The 18,234-nt window shown below is 37.7% G+C and overlaps 1 protein-coding gene across 1 annotated transcript in view; it reads left to right on the top strand.

The window, feature by feature from the left end:
* Positions 1-17,598, top strand: part of TBX18 (T-box transcription factor 18) — a 61,466-nt gene extending 43,868 nt beyond the window's left edge. Inside the window, exons 7-8 of the mRNA XM_069726420.1 lie at positions 898-992; positions 16,655-17,598. Of these exons, the coding sequence (XP_069582521.1) occupies positions 898-992; positions 16,655-17,370 (811 nt within the window). The 3' untranslated portion in view covers positions 17,371-17,598. The remainder of the gene's footprint in view (positions 1-897; positions 993-16,654) is intronic.
* The last annotated feature ends 636 nt before the right edge of the window (positions 17,599-18,234 follow it).

Below are 18,234 nucleotides of genomic sequence, written 5' to 3' on the forward strand. Positions count from 1 at the left end.
ATAATACAGTTTTTGTTAATTTACTAGATAGGACTCTCTTAACGATTTTAACAGCTTAAACATTCTTTTAGGTATAATGCAATTTAGTTTTATATATAGGATTTCACCCTCCTTAAAGTGGTATATAGTTGCAGGGTTTATTTAATAGAAATCAGCAGCTTAAGCCGTTAAAAGATATCCTGGAGAATATTAGCAAAGTGAAAGCAAATTTATGTGGTGAGAATAAAGTTCCATTCTTTTGCTAAACTTTGAGTCTGACCCTATAAAATGTTAAATCAGGAAGGCAAAACAATCTCTTCCCTTTAAATAATTGTAAGCATTTCGCTAAATTAATGTGCCCAGTTGATTGCATAAATTAAATTGGTGATAAAACTTGGGAAATTGTTGGAAGGCATCTTGAATAAATTATCACCCGGGCTATACTTCTCCAGGAGGTACCTTTTTTATCTCCTATTTAAATGGAAGTGAAAAGTCTGGGTAACTGCTGAAAATGAAGGCATTTCGACCAAGCTTCGTCTCATAAATGCTTTATAGCCCTTGCCTGTGCAATAGCTGTGATCTGAGAAAAAGCTTGGCATGAAACTGTTTGATAGTTATAATGGGGTTCTAAAACTGGCATTAAATAAAAACAAATCACTCACAATAAAACCGTTTTAGAAGTTTATTGGTTGTAGAAATTATTTTTTTCTTCGCCATAATGTCCAGATTTTTTTCACCTTTTTAAACAGTTTGTTAAATTGTGCAACGTTGAGTGAGCCTTAGTAGAAGTCATTACTTTTCCAAGCCACTTGGACTATGTGTTGTGGGTTGTAAACCTGTGGTGCTTTACTTTATTACATTACACGTCAGTATTTTTCTTATTTTCTTTATAACATTCTTATCTGTTTGTATTCTTAGAATGGGTTTAGAAGCTCTGGTGGAGTCGTATGCATTTTGGAGACCTTCTTTGAGGACCCTCACATTTGAAGACATTCCTGGTATGACTAAACAAGGTAAAGCTTGATATATTTATATCTTCTAGTAATAAGAACGGTCAGGAAGTAATATTACCCCTTGTCCGTATCAGCTGATGAGAAATTATAGACATGATGAGCTTTAACACTTGGGCTTGGGTGACCATGTTAATTATAGGATTGCTTTCCACTAACGTGGCGGAAGGGGTCATAGGCCTCCTTAAGTGTCAAGGTCCGGGTGAAATCGTAAACTCCGTGGCTATCTGGGAAATAGATTATCTTTTCCTGCATATGTAAATTTACTCTATGCTTGTTAATATTTATTAGCTAGAGTAAAGAATGTTCTATTGTTCAGAGTTTTGCTATAGTCAGAATTATTAGTTGCAATATTTGTATATTGTATTTTTTAAGATAGTGGCAGTATATTGGCCAATTAATGCTATTTTTTCAACTTTGCTAAGGAATTTTTCAAGCATGACCTATGTATAGTATATGTAGCATAAACCCACGCACATAAGACATAGATGTATATTTTTTACTATGAAAAAGTCATAACATCATAATTACTGCTAAAAAAAAGCCCCGTAAATGCTTGTTAAAGGGTTTGTCTTGGCTGTACAGCCCATTGAAACATACCTTATTATGTATGGTATGCTGGGGTCTCCTAATTAGCATCACTTGTAAGCTAGAGCTGAAAGCTATGTCATTAGCAGCTCTCCCTCTGATTTTAACAGCCACTAAAGTACTTACACATGAGTGCCCTCTTGATAGCAGCTATTTTCGGGGATTCCTAGTAGCATCTACTCCCTTCTAGTAGCGAAAGCCAATATATCAATGAGGGCTGTAGCTTTTTATACAAGAATAGAATTCTGTTGGGGTATTAGTTGATCTCGCAATGTGAAAAAAAGCTATTTAGACTGGGCAATCACTGCAACAAGCGTTTAACTATTTCATTTTTCCCTTTCATTAAATTGACTTCAATTTTCTGTACGGAAAGCTGTTAATACCTATCCAAGCAGAATGATAATGCATAATATTCACACTAAACATTTTAATTTAAATCACCATTCCAACTTTAAATTGGCAAAACTAATATTATTTACAACGCATTTGTCCAATCTGATATCAGCTGCTATACAATTCTCTGCAAATTAAGATGTAACTTGACAAAATTGCTAAAAGAAAAGTAAACTTATCTCTATTCTCTAAAACAATGTTGATAGACATTAATACTTGTATGAGTATTGATCTTGTATCAGCCATGTGCTTGAAATGAACCTCATTTTTTAAAAATATTCCCCTTTAAAAAATGCAGCTTTTCATTCTGTTAAACAGTATATCACCTTTTCCGTTTTCATTCTGCTTGACATGGGCCTGTCAAATATAAAATACAGATCATACACTTTTTTTCTTAAATTTCACAGCGCGGTATGTCATTCTATCAGGATTAATGCTAAAATGAAATCATCACATCTGGCCCATCCATATATTAGATTCAATGAAGTGATGATAGTCAGTTAATGATCAACACTTGGCGGGAACTTCTATACAGATGGACTTGATTTGGGCAATTTTGCTGTTAATTCTGATGAAACAGTACGATCTGTCATGAATTACTGATTTATATATTACAAAAATATTTAACTATGATACGAGAATCCTAATACTTAACACATTGATAAGGTCCAGCTCCAAGCTTTTATGATCTATAACCATTAGGGCCAATTGAAATTGGTTGATGAGAGAGTTGGCAGTCTAGATGTTTAAAAATTTTTGTAAAATAAACGATTATACACGATTATTTTTAGACACTATTACTTTTATTTTTATTGATAAAATATGCAAATTAAAAAATATGTTGCTAAGAATTGCAATAGTGATGTTTAAGATGTGAAGAGAGAATATCAAGGTTGTTTAAGTATCCCTTTATTATAACTCTATGCACTATACTTATAAGAGGAAATATATAAAACTATTGCCACTTTTTGCACAGAAAAATGGTAATTGATTTTCACTTTTTTTGCCACTCTTGCCACTTTTCTTAAAAAAATTGGGCAGAGCTTAGCTGAACATGGCAGAACCAATAATGATCCAACAGATTCCCTATAATTTCTGTAAAATATATTTGCATCTTACTTTCGCAAGCTCCTGTATAATATATTAACTGTTTTAATACATTCTGCTCTAGTGATCAATTACTTAAAATAATTTAACCCTTTATTCACAATCTTGACAAGCATAGGCTGTGACTATTAACCCCTTCATGACCGGAGCTTTTTTCATTTTTGCGTTTTCGTTTTTCGCTCCCCTTCTTTCCAGAGCCATAACTTTTTAATTTTTCCATGAATATGGCCATGGCCATGTGAAGGCTTATTTTGTGCAGGATGAGTTGTACTTTTGAACAACATCATTGGTTCTAGCACATTGTGTACTCGAAAATGGGAAAAAAATTCCAAGTGCCGTGAAATTGCCAAAAAATGCAATCCCACACTTGTTTTTTGTTTGGCTTTTTTGCTAGGTTGCCGTGACAGCACTTGGGACACAGGCTACATCCCTGCCTCCATTGGATTTCCTTCCTTATATACCTTTTGCTATTATTACTGGCTTACACAGCCGCTTTTCACCACTACATATCCCTCCAAACGTTATTGATGAAGGTCCTGACCTGGGACCGAAACGTCTTGTTATACTTTTGGATCAATAACTCTAGTGCTATTTTTCAATGCTAAGTTGAGTGCCGGGTTATATTTTATTTGTCACTAACGGTTTGGGAACCTACCCGGGCACCACATGGTTGTAGTGCACACATCTCTTTATCACTTGTATTACAAGTTCATAGACACCAAACATGTCTAATTTCTTTTTTATCTAAGTGGTGAAAAAAAATTCCAAAGTTTGGTAAAAAAAATAAATTGTGCCATTTTCCGATAACTGTAGCGTCTCCATTTTTCATGATCTCAGGTTAGGTGAGGGCTTATTTTCTGCATGCCGAGCTGACGTTTTTAATCATTCAACTTTTGTGCAGATACGTTCTTTTGATCTCCCGTTATTGCATTTTAATGTAATGTCGTGGCGACCAAAAAAGATAATTCTGGCGTTTCGATTTTTTCTCGCTACTCCGTTTAGCGATCAGGCTTATCCTTCTTTTTATTGATAGATTGGGCAATTCTGAAAGCTGCGATACAAAATATGTGTATGTTTGATTTTATTTTTATTGTTTTATTTTAAATGGGGTGAAAGGGGAGTCATTTAAACTTTTATAGTTTTTCTATTTTTTATATTTTTAAACCTATTTTTCTTTACGTTTTGGCATGCTTCAATAGCCTCCATGGGAGGCTGGGAGGCTAGAAGCTGCCACAACTTGATCGGCTCTGCTACATAGAGGCGATGCTCAGATTGCCTCTATGTAACAGAATTACTGCACTGCTATGAGCGCCGACCACAGGGTGGAACTCATAGCAATCCAGCATCAACAAACATAGAGGTCTCAAGGAGACGTCTGGTTGTTATGCTGATGAACCGATGACCCCCGATCACATGACGGGGTAAGCAGTGTGTTTATTTCCGGCCTGATGGCCGGAAGCGCACGTTAACTGCCACTGTCAGAGTTTGACAGCGGCATTTAACTAGTTAATAGCCACGGGCCAATCACGATTCTGCCTGCGGCTATTGCGGGCACATGTCAGCTGTTCAAAACAGCTGACATGTCCCGGCTTTGATGCGGGCTCACCGCCGGAGCCCACATCAAAGCCGGGGTACTGCCATTGGGCATACTATCCCATCCAGTGGCAGTAAGGGGTTAAGTTGGCAGGATCTGGAAATATAAGTTTGTTATATATTACTCAGTTTTACTGGAATGTCCTCATATGACGAATTAATATAATGCATAAACCCTAATTATTCCCGACTTTACACATCGTTACATAAAATAGTTCAAGATTATTCACACCTCATCTTGATTCTTTAACCCCTTTATCACTTTTGATGCATCCATACATCCAGGTCAGTAGGTACTTACGTATGGATACATCATATCTTTAATGCGGCATCTCGACCATAGGCACTTGGAGTTGTCAACTACAATTGCTCAGACTGGTGTGATCGGACAATGATGTTGATCGCATCAGAGTGTACAGATGCAATTTGACCCGACAGTGACCTCCCTGTACTTCAAGATTCAAGCTGCAAACGTGTACAGGGCGGTCACTGTGTGGTTCTGTGCGCTGTGCTGGACCTTGTGGTGCCACAGACTTTTTAAAGCCTGTGCCATCACTTCTGGTGCTGCTGCTGAAGAAGAAAGAAGACCTTACTGATCGTTCCCTGATCCGTTCCTGATCTTTTCTAATCCACCCCAATCCTCCTCTCCCCTCTTTTCCCCTCTATTTCCTCACTCCCCACCCCTTCTGCCATCAAGCGTCAAATTGCTCGATTTGTGGCATGTTTTTTCTTTTTTGTGTGTCCTGCAGCCGCTGAGCACTGATCACTGACACAAATCACAGAATCGCACACATGCTCGCTGTTTCAAGTATTTTTTTGGCCCTGTCTATTTTTTCTCCCCCCTTTGTACCACCTCTGTGCATGTGTTCTGCAGTCGCCGAGCGCTGATCAGTGACACAAATCACTGATCCTCACTCATGCTTGCTTTTTTCAATGATTGTTTTTGTCCCTGTCTATTTTGCTCCTCTCCATTGCAGCGCTCCGTGTGTACGTCCTACAGCTACTGAGCCGCTGTTCAGATATTCATCACTGATTAGTGTCTGTGCTCACTTTTGGCAAGGACTATTTTCCATGTCAGTTTTTTTTATCCCCTTTTTGTACCACATTCGTGTGTGCGTCCTACAGCCATCGAGCGCTGATCACTGATACACTGATACACTGATACACATCAGTGATCTGACTCCAGTTGTTTGTTTTTGTGTGAAAAAGAATTAAAAAAATAATTTAGATTAGTTGATAGGACTAAATTAAGGACAATAAAAATATACTGTAGCAATCGGGGTCTACTACAGTATTTTTAATTAATTGAGCCAAGGTTAGTGTCAGATAGTAAAGCGTAAAAATGAAAATAACATGACCATGTGCTGATAGGAGTGGGTGGATCATGCTGACAAATTTCCTTTAACTCTGGAAATGAGCTTTGATAAAGTGTTAAAATTTCAAGGGCACAAACCCCAGTAAATGTTTTACACTCTAACGCTGTCCCCCCAAAGAGGAATATTATTACTTTTACAACACATTAAGCTTGAAAACAGCCGAATAACTCCTTCTATGACTGTATGCTTCTTAAAATGCATTCACTAAAATAGGTCAGATACTGGTTGTGTAAATATAAAAATGAATAGAGTACAGTTACATGGTAAAGGTACGCATATCTTTTCAATAACGTTTTTTCATATAGCTCATTCATTGAACAAAATAGTTAATCAAATATCAGGTCCCTGTGTAAGATACGTTGTCAAGAGCTGAGCCCAAATTGGATTGTAATTATGGCCTTAACTAAATTGATATCGTAGAATATAAATTGGTTGCAAATTGAGATTATTGATTCGATTAGTGGAAAATTGACTTTGAATCAAATTTCCAGAAATGCGTAGGTTCCCACGTATTCAATCGATTTGTAAAATAATTCATGTAGATCAGCCAAAAAAGATAAAATGCTTGGTTCCATTTGACACACTGAAGTCACAGAGTGGTATAAGGATGGTTAGGTGGGCTTACCCATAATTCCTCACAGCTATTTTATCACTTGGTTTAGAGCAGCTAATCAGGGGAGACTATCACAGCCAATATGAAAAATGAGGGCTGGCACATCCATGCCATTTTAGGCTGTTTTTAGGCAGTTTCAGAGTACGTAGCTTATTCTCACAGCTTGTTCTCATAGGGACAGAAAAAGGCCAAAAATGGACTGTGTTGTATTACTGAACTATTGTTGCAGTGCATGGAAACTGTGATTGGTTGTCAGTCTGTGAATAATATGTCTCTAAAACATTTTTCCATAAATTGGGACATTGCATACTGTGGCTCTCAACTCCCTGGCCTATTTATAGAAGCCCATATCGTAGACAGATACACTGACATCCATGTATGACATCCCAAACAAGCTTCATATGATGGACCACCTTCTACACACTTTCTGATAAACCAGTACTACAATGGGGAGACGTGTCGGCGTTTCATCACGGTAAACTGGTAACCATGAGGAGTATTTTTTAGATATTATCCTTTTACCTCCATTTTCTTGTGGCTGTAGTGAATTTGGTAGCTATGTGGGGTCCCTTGTATTTGTGACATCCCTTCTTGTTTCTTACATTTCAGGGGCCATATACCACTTTATATCTACTTGCAATCAGTATATATTGAGAATTTGCTTTTAGTCTTTTATTGTTGTTATATTTACAATAATTGATTTGTTTGTATGGATATTGCTTCTGTCCCCCTTACATAAGGGGTTTTGTTCATTAAAGAGCTTGTTTTTTCCATGGATAGGGCTCCCTAGGGTTTCTAAGGCAAGACAACGTTGAACGGGGGCACCATTCTTGCGTGCTTTTATAGGGTGCCAAGCTCTGCAGTCTGGCTGAGTTGTGAATTGTTGAGTAAAAGTATCTTACTTTTCCTTTGTCTCTCCTACTCTCTGCCCCATACTGAGAAGTGGACATAGATTGTGACTCTTTGGGCCACTTACCACTTTTGTTCTGGAGTGAATTTGTAGTTCTATTTTAATTATTATTAATAATGATTATTTTTTGCTTGTCCTTTTTGGCTGTGTAAAGACGTTCTGGTGCACGGTTGTATTCCCCAATAGTAGACCCTCAGCATGTGCCTGTGTAGTCTAATGTAAGGGAGAAAACATGGTCTTAGGTTGGTATTCTCTAGTAGAAACCCCATAGCTATGATGCGTCCTGTATAGCAGAAGAGATGGTGTGATTTGGTGAATTTCATTAGACTGATAAAGGGTTACAAAACTCCAAGTGTTGTTACGATTATTGTCACTTTATGTCCAAAAGCCACAAAGGTGTGGAAATTAGATAAGAAAACAAACCAATAAAATTACTTGCGCATATTAGTGCCTATTGGTGTGTGGTTTCTTTACTGTATATGACTTTACAATATAGCTGAATTAGAAAGCACAGCATCCGCTCCAGATGAACCAGCACCTTCTTGAACACTCATTTTTGGCTAGGGTGTGAAACTCAAATGGTACTATTAAATAATAACAAATCAACAAATCTCTTGCCTGTCTGCTCACTGTATTTTATAGTGCTAGACTATACTGCTGCCGACAGTCCTGATGTTGCTTGTCCTATACTGCCAGTCATCTCCTTGAAGGCCAGGTCCTATTTCACTTCTCTATGGCTTATGACATTACCACTGCCAATACACATGCACAACCTTTACAGCCACACAATCCCTGGCTACTAGTGTTGAGCGATACCGTCCGATACTTGAAAGTATCGGTATCGGATAGTATCGGCCGATACCCAAAAAGTATCGGATATCGCCGATACCGATACCCGATACCAATACAAGTCAATGGGACACCAAGTATCAGAAGGTATCCTGATGGTTCCCAGGGTCTGAAGGAGAGGAAACTCTCCTTCAGGCCCTGGGATCCATATTAATGTGTAAAATGAAGAATTAAAATAAAAAATATTGATATAATTACCTCTCCGGAGGCCCCTGGACATCACCGCTGGTAACCGGCAGCCTTCTTTGCTTAAAATGAGCGCGTTTAGGACCTGAGAATGACGTCGCGACTTCTGATTTGTCGCGTGCCGCTCATGTGACCGCCACGCGACCAATCAGAAGCCGCGACGTCATTCTCAGGTCCTAAATTCCTAGAATGAGGAGTTTAGGACCTGAGAATGACGTCGCGGCTTCTGATTGGTCGCGTGGCGGTCACATGAGCTGCATGCGACCAATCAGAAGCCGTGACGTCATGGAAGTCCCTAAACGCGCTCATTTTAAACAAAGAAGGCTGCCGGTTACCAGCGGTGATGTCCAGGGGCCTCCGGAGAGGTGAGTATATCAATATTTTTTATTTTAATTCTTTATTTTACACATTAATAAGGATCCGATACCGATTCCCGATATCGCAAAAATATCGGAACTCGGTATCGGAATTCCGATACCGCAAGTATCGGCCGATACCCGATACTTGCGGTATCGGAATGCTCAACACTACTGGCTACACATTGTGTTTTCTAGTGATAGACTATGCTGCTGATGCAATTATACTCTCTTGATGGAGCAAAAACATCAAACAGCTCAAAAAATAGGGCTAATTGTTTTTTAAATGGATTGTTCACAATAAGCCATTACTTTTTCACTTTGAAAACAGCTAGCCTGTTCCCGCTATCTTAAAAAGGTATAATTTTTGTAATTGTTTTTTTTGTTTTGAGAATAGGAAATCTGTTATGAATCCCATAAAAGGGATAATTTTTCACTATTAGTTGAGAAGCCATTACTTCTTAACTTTGAAAAGTGCTGACCACACTGGTTTGTATTAAAGAGTTCAAAAGGGGTTCAATACAATCCTAGGAGACCTCCAAATGTTATGAACCTATTTTCAGGACAATTAAAGGGAATCTGTCACCCCCTGGTATGCTTTAAAGCTATTACTATAGGCATGCAGGTGATAGAAATGTTAAAAAAGTCCAACCGTTATAGCTCTTAGCTGCAGTCTTGTTGCTGAGAAATAGACTTTTAATTTTTTATGTTAATTCGCTCTTCCAGGCACCGTGGAGTGCAGTGTCTGGAAGAAAACTCTACCGCCGGTGTTGCATACCACCCCCTCCCATGCACATCACAGTGCCATGTGACGTGCATCTGTGGCACCGGAATCCCGCAATTGCACCATGCATTCGCGGAATTATGAGTACCATTTCCGCTCTGCTTTGGGCATTGGCTGCGTTGTTCTTCTACACTGAACTAGCAGTGACTCGTCGGCTCCTGTACAGAACAATGGTGAAGATACTGCCCATAGCAGGGCGGAAAAGGTACTCATAATCATGCCAGTGTAGGGCGCAGGTGCAGGATTCCTTTTAAAGGCTTTGCAGCATTGTGATATGCAGTAAATATATTAGGGTGATATTTTGTTGAAGTCTGCAAATTTGTCTTTCAAATGGCTTGATCATTTCTAACTAGAATATTTGCTGATTATGGTGTTTACTAAATGTAAGATTTTTTTCTTTTAATTAATTCTTTTCTTTTCTCTTCCTATTCCAAAAGCCATAATTTTTTTAACTTTTACATTTTTCCATCAACATAGCAGTATTTTGGTCAGGACAAATTGTAATTTTGAAGGCTCTATTGAAGTACATTTTGTATAATGTACTTTAAAGTGGGAACAAAAATTCTACAAGTTGGAAAATGGTAAAAAAAAATGAGATCTGCTATTGTCTTTTTAGTTTCTTTTTTCAATTGTGTTGTTCAGCTTAGGCATGGAACAACTGGTCAGATAACACTGATATTTTTGAATTCCCACTTGCAATGTTTTAAGTTACACAGAAATGTTGGAATTGTTTCAATTCTTTTTTACGAACTATACTTATTTTCATAGCGCTATAATATTCCACCGCACTTTAAGGGTATGTGCACACGTTCAGGTTACGTCAGGATTTCTTGCAGAAATTTCCTGACAAAAAACGGACATCTCTGCCAGAAATCCGCATGTGGTTTTTTTGCGTGTTTTCATGTTTTTATGCATGTTTTGCACGTTTTTTGCGTGTTTTTTGTGTGTTTTTTTTGGTTTTTTTCCCAATGCATAGATTAGCGGGAAAAACGTGAAAAAGCTGCAAAATTAATGAACATGTTGCTTTTTTACTGTGATGCGTTTTTTCGCGGAAAAAAATGCATCACGTGCACAAAAATTGCAGAATGCATTCTAAATGATAGGATGCATATGTCTGCGTTTTTAATGCGTTTTTATAGCGTTTTATCACGAAAAAGCACAAAAAAACCTGAACGTGTGCACATACCCTAATAAAGATATTATCATCTACGTTCTAATTGGGGCTCACAACCTAATTTCTCTATCAGAATGTCTTTGGAGTATGGTATAAAACCATAGTATCCAGAGGAGACAGATGTAAACACAGGGAGAACATACAAACTCCCTGCAGATGTTGTCCTTGGTGAGATTTGAAACCACAGCCTCAGCACTGCAAGACTAGAGAGCTAACCACTGTGCTGCCTTGGTTATGTTCTGTCCAGGATGACTAATATTGACACTAAAAGAATAGCTCTTGCTAAAACATTTAATAGGATATGCACTTCAGTTCAATTTAATACTTTTCAGATTACGCTGATCTACAGATATTCAAAAGTTGTCAGGTTCAGTTATAAAATGAGCGATTTCTTAATGATTTTGACCACCAGAATTCAAATCTGACAATGAAAATTTTTAGTTGGCTCTTGTTTCTATGATATCAAAGAGCTTGTTTTTTACTGCTACATAATACATTCAAATTTTGGTACTTTGAAACAACATAAACAACTACAGAAATTGCACTACAAAATTTGGTCTTCATTCTATTTTGCTTGTCTCTTGTACTTCTACTGTACATCGGATTAACTTTTACAATTGTCCAAAAGTAATCTGCAAGCATTATTGGATTCCATTTTCCTTGATATGTTTTTTCCCGAGCCACAATATCTTGGTGAAATCTCTCACTGTGTTTGTCACTCACTGCTCCGCAGCTTGGTGGAAAAAACATAGATGCAAATGTAAGAAATTAATCTTTAAGGACATATCACAGCCAAGATCCTTATATGTTTTGAGGATATTTTCTACCAACTCTACATAGTTGTCTACTCTTGACTTTCTCAAAAAATTTGTTACCACTATTGCGAATGCTACCTATGCAGCCTTTTCCTTGCCTTGCAACAAATAGAGAAACTCTTCATCTTGAAAAAGCTTACGAATCTGAAGTCCGATAAAGACTCCTAACTTTATCTTTGCTTCACTCAACCTTGGAAATGTATCAATGAGATACTTGAATGCAAGTTCTGGATGCAGGACATTTTTACTTCTTGGCTGAAGTGAATATCAGAGAAGCCAGTCTCTTTTATTGTATTAACATTCTCTTCCACAACTATCCCACTCAAGGAAAGCAGAAATACTTTGTGTATCCACACTGGATACCAAGTAAATGGGCAAACACCTTTAAGTCAACAGAGAGGGCTGCAAATGTTGGTCATATTTCATGCACCTCAAGACCTGTTTAATGCTGTCATAGGTTTCTTTCACGTGGACTGCATAACCACTGAAGTTGAAGGTACCATAATACCATTATGCAGCAAGACAGCTTTTAAGCTTGTTTTGGACAAATCGATGAAGAGCTTTCATTCATGCATGCCACAAGATCATCCTCCATGAAGAAGTATTGGACAATATCTTTATCATGGTTGTGGAACAAATAAATCAGAACATCGCTTGCTAGGGGACTCTACTGCTGTAGCCTGGAACCTAAAAGCTCAGCCTTGCTCTTGGGCAGATCTAAATCTTTAACAATATTGTTTAGTTCACTTTGTGTTATAAGGTGAGGTTCAGTTAAGGTCTCTGACGGAAAGTTTGACTCATGAAAGGAAGATGCTGTATGACACCAAGTTTCCTCTTCCTCACAAAAATGTTTCTGGAGCTTTTGGAACTGGCAGTTCTTCTGCATGTGCAGATGGATACTGTAACATCCACTTCTTTCATGAAACTCCTTTCCTAATGGGAGGTACCATGCAGAAACAGAAATTGGTAGTGTGATAGGTTGGCTCTATCCAGATCATTGGGACTACAAAAAGCATAGATTGCCTCTTCCAATTCAAATACTGGGTAAGAAGTGATGCGCATCTATTGCAGCATATGGGTAGAGTTCAACACTTATCCTGAGGTCTTATTCTGCAGCCAAAATATAGGTTGTAGGCTTTCCTTAATGTAGCAAAAGTTATTTGCAATGCAAGAATGAGGCATAACTGAAAAAACATATAGCAACGTGTAATATGTTAAGAAGTTAAGCTAAGAAATCCTAAAACTGTATATCTTACACAGAGTATTTATAAAAGTAGGTGATGCAACTGTAAATAGGATTATATAATCGAAGCTGAGTTGACGTTTTTTGATTGGTCACTCTGAGATGATAGAATACTGAAGGCTTAATAGACTAAATAGGTGATGTAATAGACTAGCTATTAACAATGTAATAATGATGATGAAATAATAAAGACACAATTTTTCTATAAGCCTGCATGAAAGGTGTCATAAGTAATTACAAACATCTCCGGATCTTGAAAATTAGAGCCAATCAGAAAATTTTAGCATCATTTTCATTTTCAGCACCACAAAATTAGTTAAGTTCAACTGTTTTTGTCTATGAACCAATTTTTCTGTAGAACAGTGTTACACAGGCGTGACTTTAGAAACCTGATACTTGAGGATTCTTAAACACACAGGGGCCTACCAGAAATATCAGACAGGCCACGTGAATGTAAAGTTCAAAAAATGATCAATTTTATTGGTATCAAAATGATTAAAAATCTCAAACAAATATATACAGACCAATCATATTGTTAAAAAGTACCTCCGATCAAAAATAAATAAACAGGTCACATGTGAACATCTCCTAATACCTAAAGACGTCAATTTTCGGCCAGCCACTAAGTGGTAAATTGCTGTAACACAACGTAATGGTGGTGGAAAAAATGTATGAGGAGATCTAAAACCCACAATGCAGAATGCTATGTGTGTATGTACCCATTAACTACGCCAAAAGGTCAGTGGAATAGACATGGCTAAACATGTAATACCAAGGAGAGCACCTAAACAGTGGTACCATGTGCCGAGCAAAAACTACCACTGATTACACACCTAAAGTTGGTGGGTACTATGCAGCTGTAAAAAGAAACCTCAAAGCATAATTACCACAATAGGAGCACACAGGACCTTCTAAATCTCCTACGCGTGTTTCGATTGAATTCTTCTTCCGGGAAGAAAATAAGCAGCTTTGTAATGTATCTTATCAGAGCTTTTTACTTCTTTCTCCTCCTGGATTGATTTTTCACTCTTGATTTATGGGTAAAATGGGAATTACAGTGGTTTGCAAAAATATTCACCCCCTTGTCTTTTTGCCTATTTTGATTCATTGCAACCTTTGTTTAAATATTTTTGCACTCCGATTTGTATGAGATTGCATCAGCACTAGTCTAAATTGGTGAAGTGAAGTAAGAAAAATATAGGCATAAATTAAGCTTATGGGATCAATTAACTAAAAATTGGCATGTTCATCACTTTTGCGATGACACCCTTAAAAATGTCTGGTGCAAGAAATTACCTTCATAAGTCACATGCTTAGTGAAAGTAAGTCCACAAGTGTGCAATCTAAGTGTCACATGGTCTGTCAGTATATACACACCTTTTCCGAAAGGCGATAGAGGCTACAACACCATTAACAAGAGGCACCACTAACTAAATGCCACCATTAAGGCTAAGGAGATCACCACATAAGTCATGGGAAAAAGTTGTTGAGAAGTACAAGTCAAGGTTGGGTTTTAAAAAATATCCCAAACTCTGGTAATCCCCAGTAACTCTATCAAATCCATTGTCTTCAAATGCAAAGAACATGGTACCACAACAAACTTGTCAAGAGAGGGCCAGCCACCAAAACTCTCAGCCTGGACATGGAGGGCATTAGTCAAAGAGGAGGCACAGAGACCAAAGGTAACCCAGAAGGAACTGCAGAGTTCCTATGCAGATACTGGAGTATTTATCCATATGACCACAATAAGCCGTACACTTCATAGAGGTGGCCTTTATGTAAGAGTAGGCAGACAAAAGCTTTTACTTACACACAAAAATTGTAAGGCTCCTTTTAAATTTGCCAAAAGACACGTGGGAGGCTCCCCAAATGTGTAGACAAAGGTGCTGTGGTCAGATGAGGCCAAAATTTCACTTTTTGTCCACCAAGGTAAACGCTATGTCTGACACCCAACCAACGCAGCTCATCATACCAAGAACACCATCCCCACAGTGAAACATTGTGGTGACCAGAAAAATGGTATGAGTTGAGGGGAAGATGAATGGTGTGAAATACAGGAATATTCTTGAGCAAGATCTGATTCAGTCAGTGATTTGAGACTGGAATTGAGGTTCACATTCCAACAGGACAATGACCCAAAGCAACACTCGAGTGGTTTAAAGTGAAACATGTAAATGTTTTACAGTGGCATAGTCAAAGCCCAGACCTTAATCCAATTGAAAATCTGTAGTCAGACTTGAAGATTGCTGTTCACTAGAGGAAACTAACTTAGAGGAGCTAGAGCAGTTTTACCTTGAGGAATAGGCAAAAGTCCAGTGGCAAGATGTTTAAAGCTCATAGAGACTTATCCAAAGTGACTTGCGACTATAATTGCCACAAAAGAAGGCTTAACAAAGTGCTGTCTTTAGAGGGATGAATAGTTATGCACACTGAAGTTTTCAGTTATTACTTGCATAGGAGATAACAGTAAGTGCTTTTAAAATTCTATGGAGATGGGACAGGATAGGTGCTAGAGGCAGACATAGACATACCTAGGTAAGTTCTTCTGACACAGCAGTTACAGTTCATAATAATTTATGAGCACCAATTGTCATCATTTTTCTCAGCAACGTGAAGATCTGTGCTAGGTGAAGACCGATATTACCTAAGAATTGAGAATTTTGAGATCAATTCAGGAGGCACAAGCATATTTCTCTAATAAGATACCGTATATTACAAAGTGTCTTATTTTCATGTATACTAGTGACTTCTGAAAAAATAAAAAATAAATCCACAGCTACTCTTTAAAGAGGCATAGTAGGGACCGCCTGGTATCTAACACTGATGGAACATGCCCTCCTAGTCTCCACTAGGTGCACCCTCTTTTTCTATAAAAGGGGTATGTTTTTACATACAGTACAATCAGTTGTTAACCCTGGATCTAGCATTAGGGGTGCAATAAATAATTACAATTTACAAAATTAAGATAATGGGTACTTGAAGACAAATAACTAGTTTATTCAAACATCCACTTATCAGGAATATTATAATTTAATAGGGAGGAAAAGACATTAAACTATAAAAATTTCAAAACATTCATGTTTCACGGTATCTATAATTATGGGTCATTACATACCAAGAGTTTTAAAAACAGGACAAGGTTATTTTTATTCATCATTATGTAAGGAACTATAAATATGGAGTCATCTTAAATCTTTTTTGTGTTCAAATGTTTAAACAATTCCTAAATAATATGAAAAAAAAAAAAACATTAAGTGTAATAATTCACATAGTAAAATCTGAAATATGCAGCTATATTATCCAGTTATTTTAACCTCTCCACTTTCAGGAGTGGCTCCTATTAGTCATATCCAACATTATGAGATTGTTATCGTCTTATTCAGATTCCATTACCATACGCATGGAAAGTTAACGGTGAAATGAAAAGCAAACTATTTAAAATGCACGAAGCCAAAACCAGATCATAAGCATGAATTATTTCATAAAATGTTATGTGAACTAAAGAAAAAAGTATTTCTTCTATTACTGAACATGTCAATTTGTATGATACAATAATACAAATTGACATTATTGTATCACAGTAGTTTTATGTGTGCTGTGTTCAGGACTACTGTATAGATATGTAAGTATGTGGATAATTATCTAGAATAATTGGTGTTATTTGTGTTGTTCTTTTAGGAACTGCAGGAGCGTCCTCTTTGTTGTCTGGTTCTGGAGCCGCAGCTCATCCTCACTTATTGCCAGGTTCCCCCTGCTCTTCTCCAGCTTTCCATCTTGGAGCAAACACAGGTCAGCTGTGCAGCCTTTCGCCAGCAGATTATTCAGCCTGTGGCAGATCTAGCCTTGCACTTAACAGATATAGCACTTCTCTTGCTGAGACTTACAACAGACTTGCAAACTCAACCAGTGACACCTTTGCAACCCCAAGGACCCCTTCCTATGTTGGAATGGGGAGCAACACTACATTAAATATGCCCATGGCAGGTTCTGACAATGAAAACTTTGGATGTCCCCAAACAAGCTTATCGATGCAAATTTCTGGAATGTCTCCTCAGCTGCAGTATCTCATGCCTTCACCAACAAGCAATGCTTTTGGCAGTGGACAGCCACATCAAAGTTCTTACAATGCATTTAGACTTCATAGCCCATGTGCTTTGTATGGCTATAACTTCTCCACTTCCCCGAAACTAGCTTCTAGTCCTGAAAAAATTGTATCTTCTCAAGGAAGTTTTTTGGGGTCTTCTCCAAGTGGAACTATGACTGACCGTCAGATTCTCTCTCCTGTGGACGGAGTTCATCTCCTTGGTGGAACAGGACAGCAAAATTTCTTTGACTCCAGAGGATTAGGGGGTCTTACACTATCAACATCTCAAGTATCTGCACATATGGTTTGATGGAAATGTTATTAAAGCAAATGTTTTCTTCAAGGAATTAACTTTTAAATTAATTTGTATTTGTCTGTAAATATGTATATAACACTAAATATAATGCACTAACTTGTTACAAATAATGTATCTTTTCATTTTTTTATTGTATTTCTTGTAATTTGCTTTCTCACAGAATAAATAGCCAAAGTAACACAACTACTCACTTCCACTAAATAAATATGTTTCTCCACATAATTTCTAATTCATATCTTCATATTTGTTCTTATCGTAAGGTATGAATAGTATTAAAAATGGAAATTGTTGCATAAGGTGTAAGATGCTTATTTTATATTGCAATGTCAAACTATGTAAAATTAATAGGGTTGTCCACCACTTTGACAAACCTTTCTCAATTGCTATATTCAATACTCACCTCCTGTGCTGGTGCCATTCCAGCAATGATGGCACTGGCTCTTCTAGGGCTTCAATGACATGTATATGTCACGCATGCCCTGCAGCCAATCAGTAGCCGCTCTAACTTTATTGGAAGAAGTGAGATCTACTGTTGCTCTCTGACTTTCTTCGAATATCGGTTATGTCCAAAGGAAGTGAGGGTGAAACAGCTGCTGACTGGCTGCAGAGCTTTCATGACATAAAATATTCTGTGAGCCCCGGGAGAGTCAGTGCATTCATCCCTGGAACGACACCGCCGGCGAGCATAGGCTGTTATTTTTTTAAGGAGAAATAAAGCAGTTGAGAAGGGGTTGTCCAACTAGTGGCCAACCCCTTTAGCTAAACTGGTGTAAACCTGGAAGAGCACTAGCTGAAAGCGGTCCAGATAAAAGCTAAATGCACTCTCAGTATTATTTTTCATGATACAGTATATCGAGG

This window comes from Ranitomeya imitator, chromosome 5 (assembly GCF_032444005.1).
Source record: "Ranitomeya imitator isolate aRanImi1 chromosome 5, aRanImi1.pri, whole genome shotgun sequence".
In the NCBI taxonomy this organism is placed as follows: domain Eukaryota; kingdom Metazoa; phylum Chordata; class Amphibia; order Anura; family Dendrobatidae; genus Ranitomeya; species Ranitomeya imitator.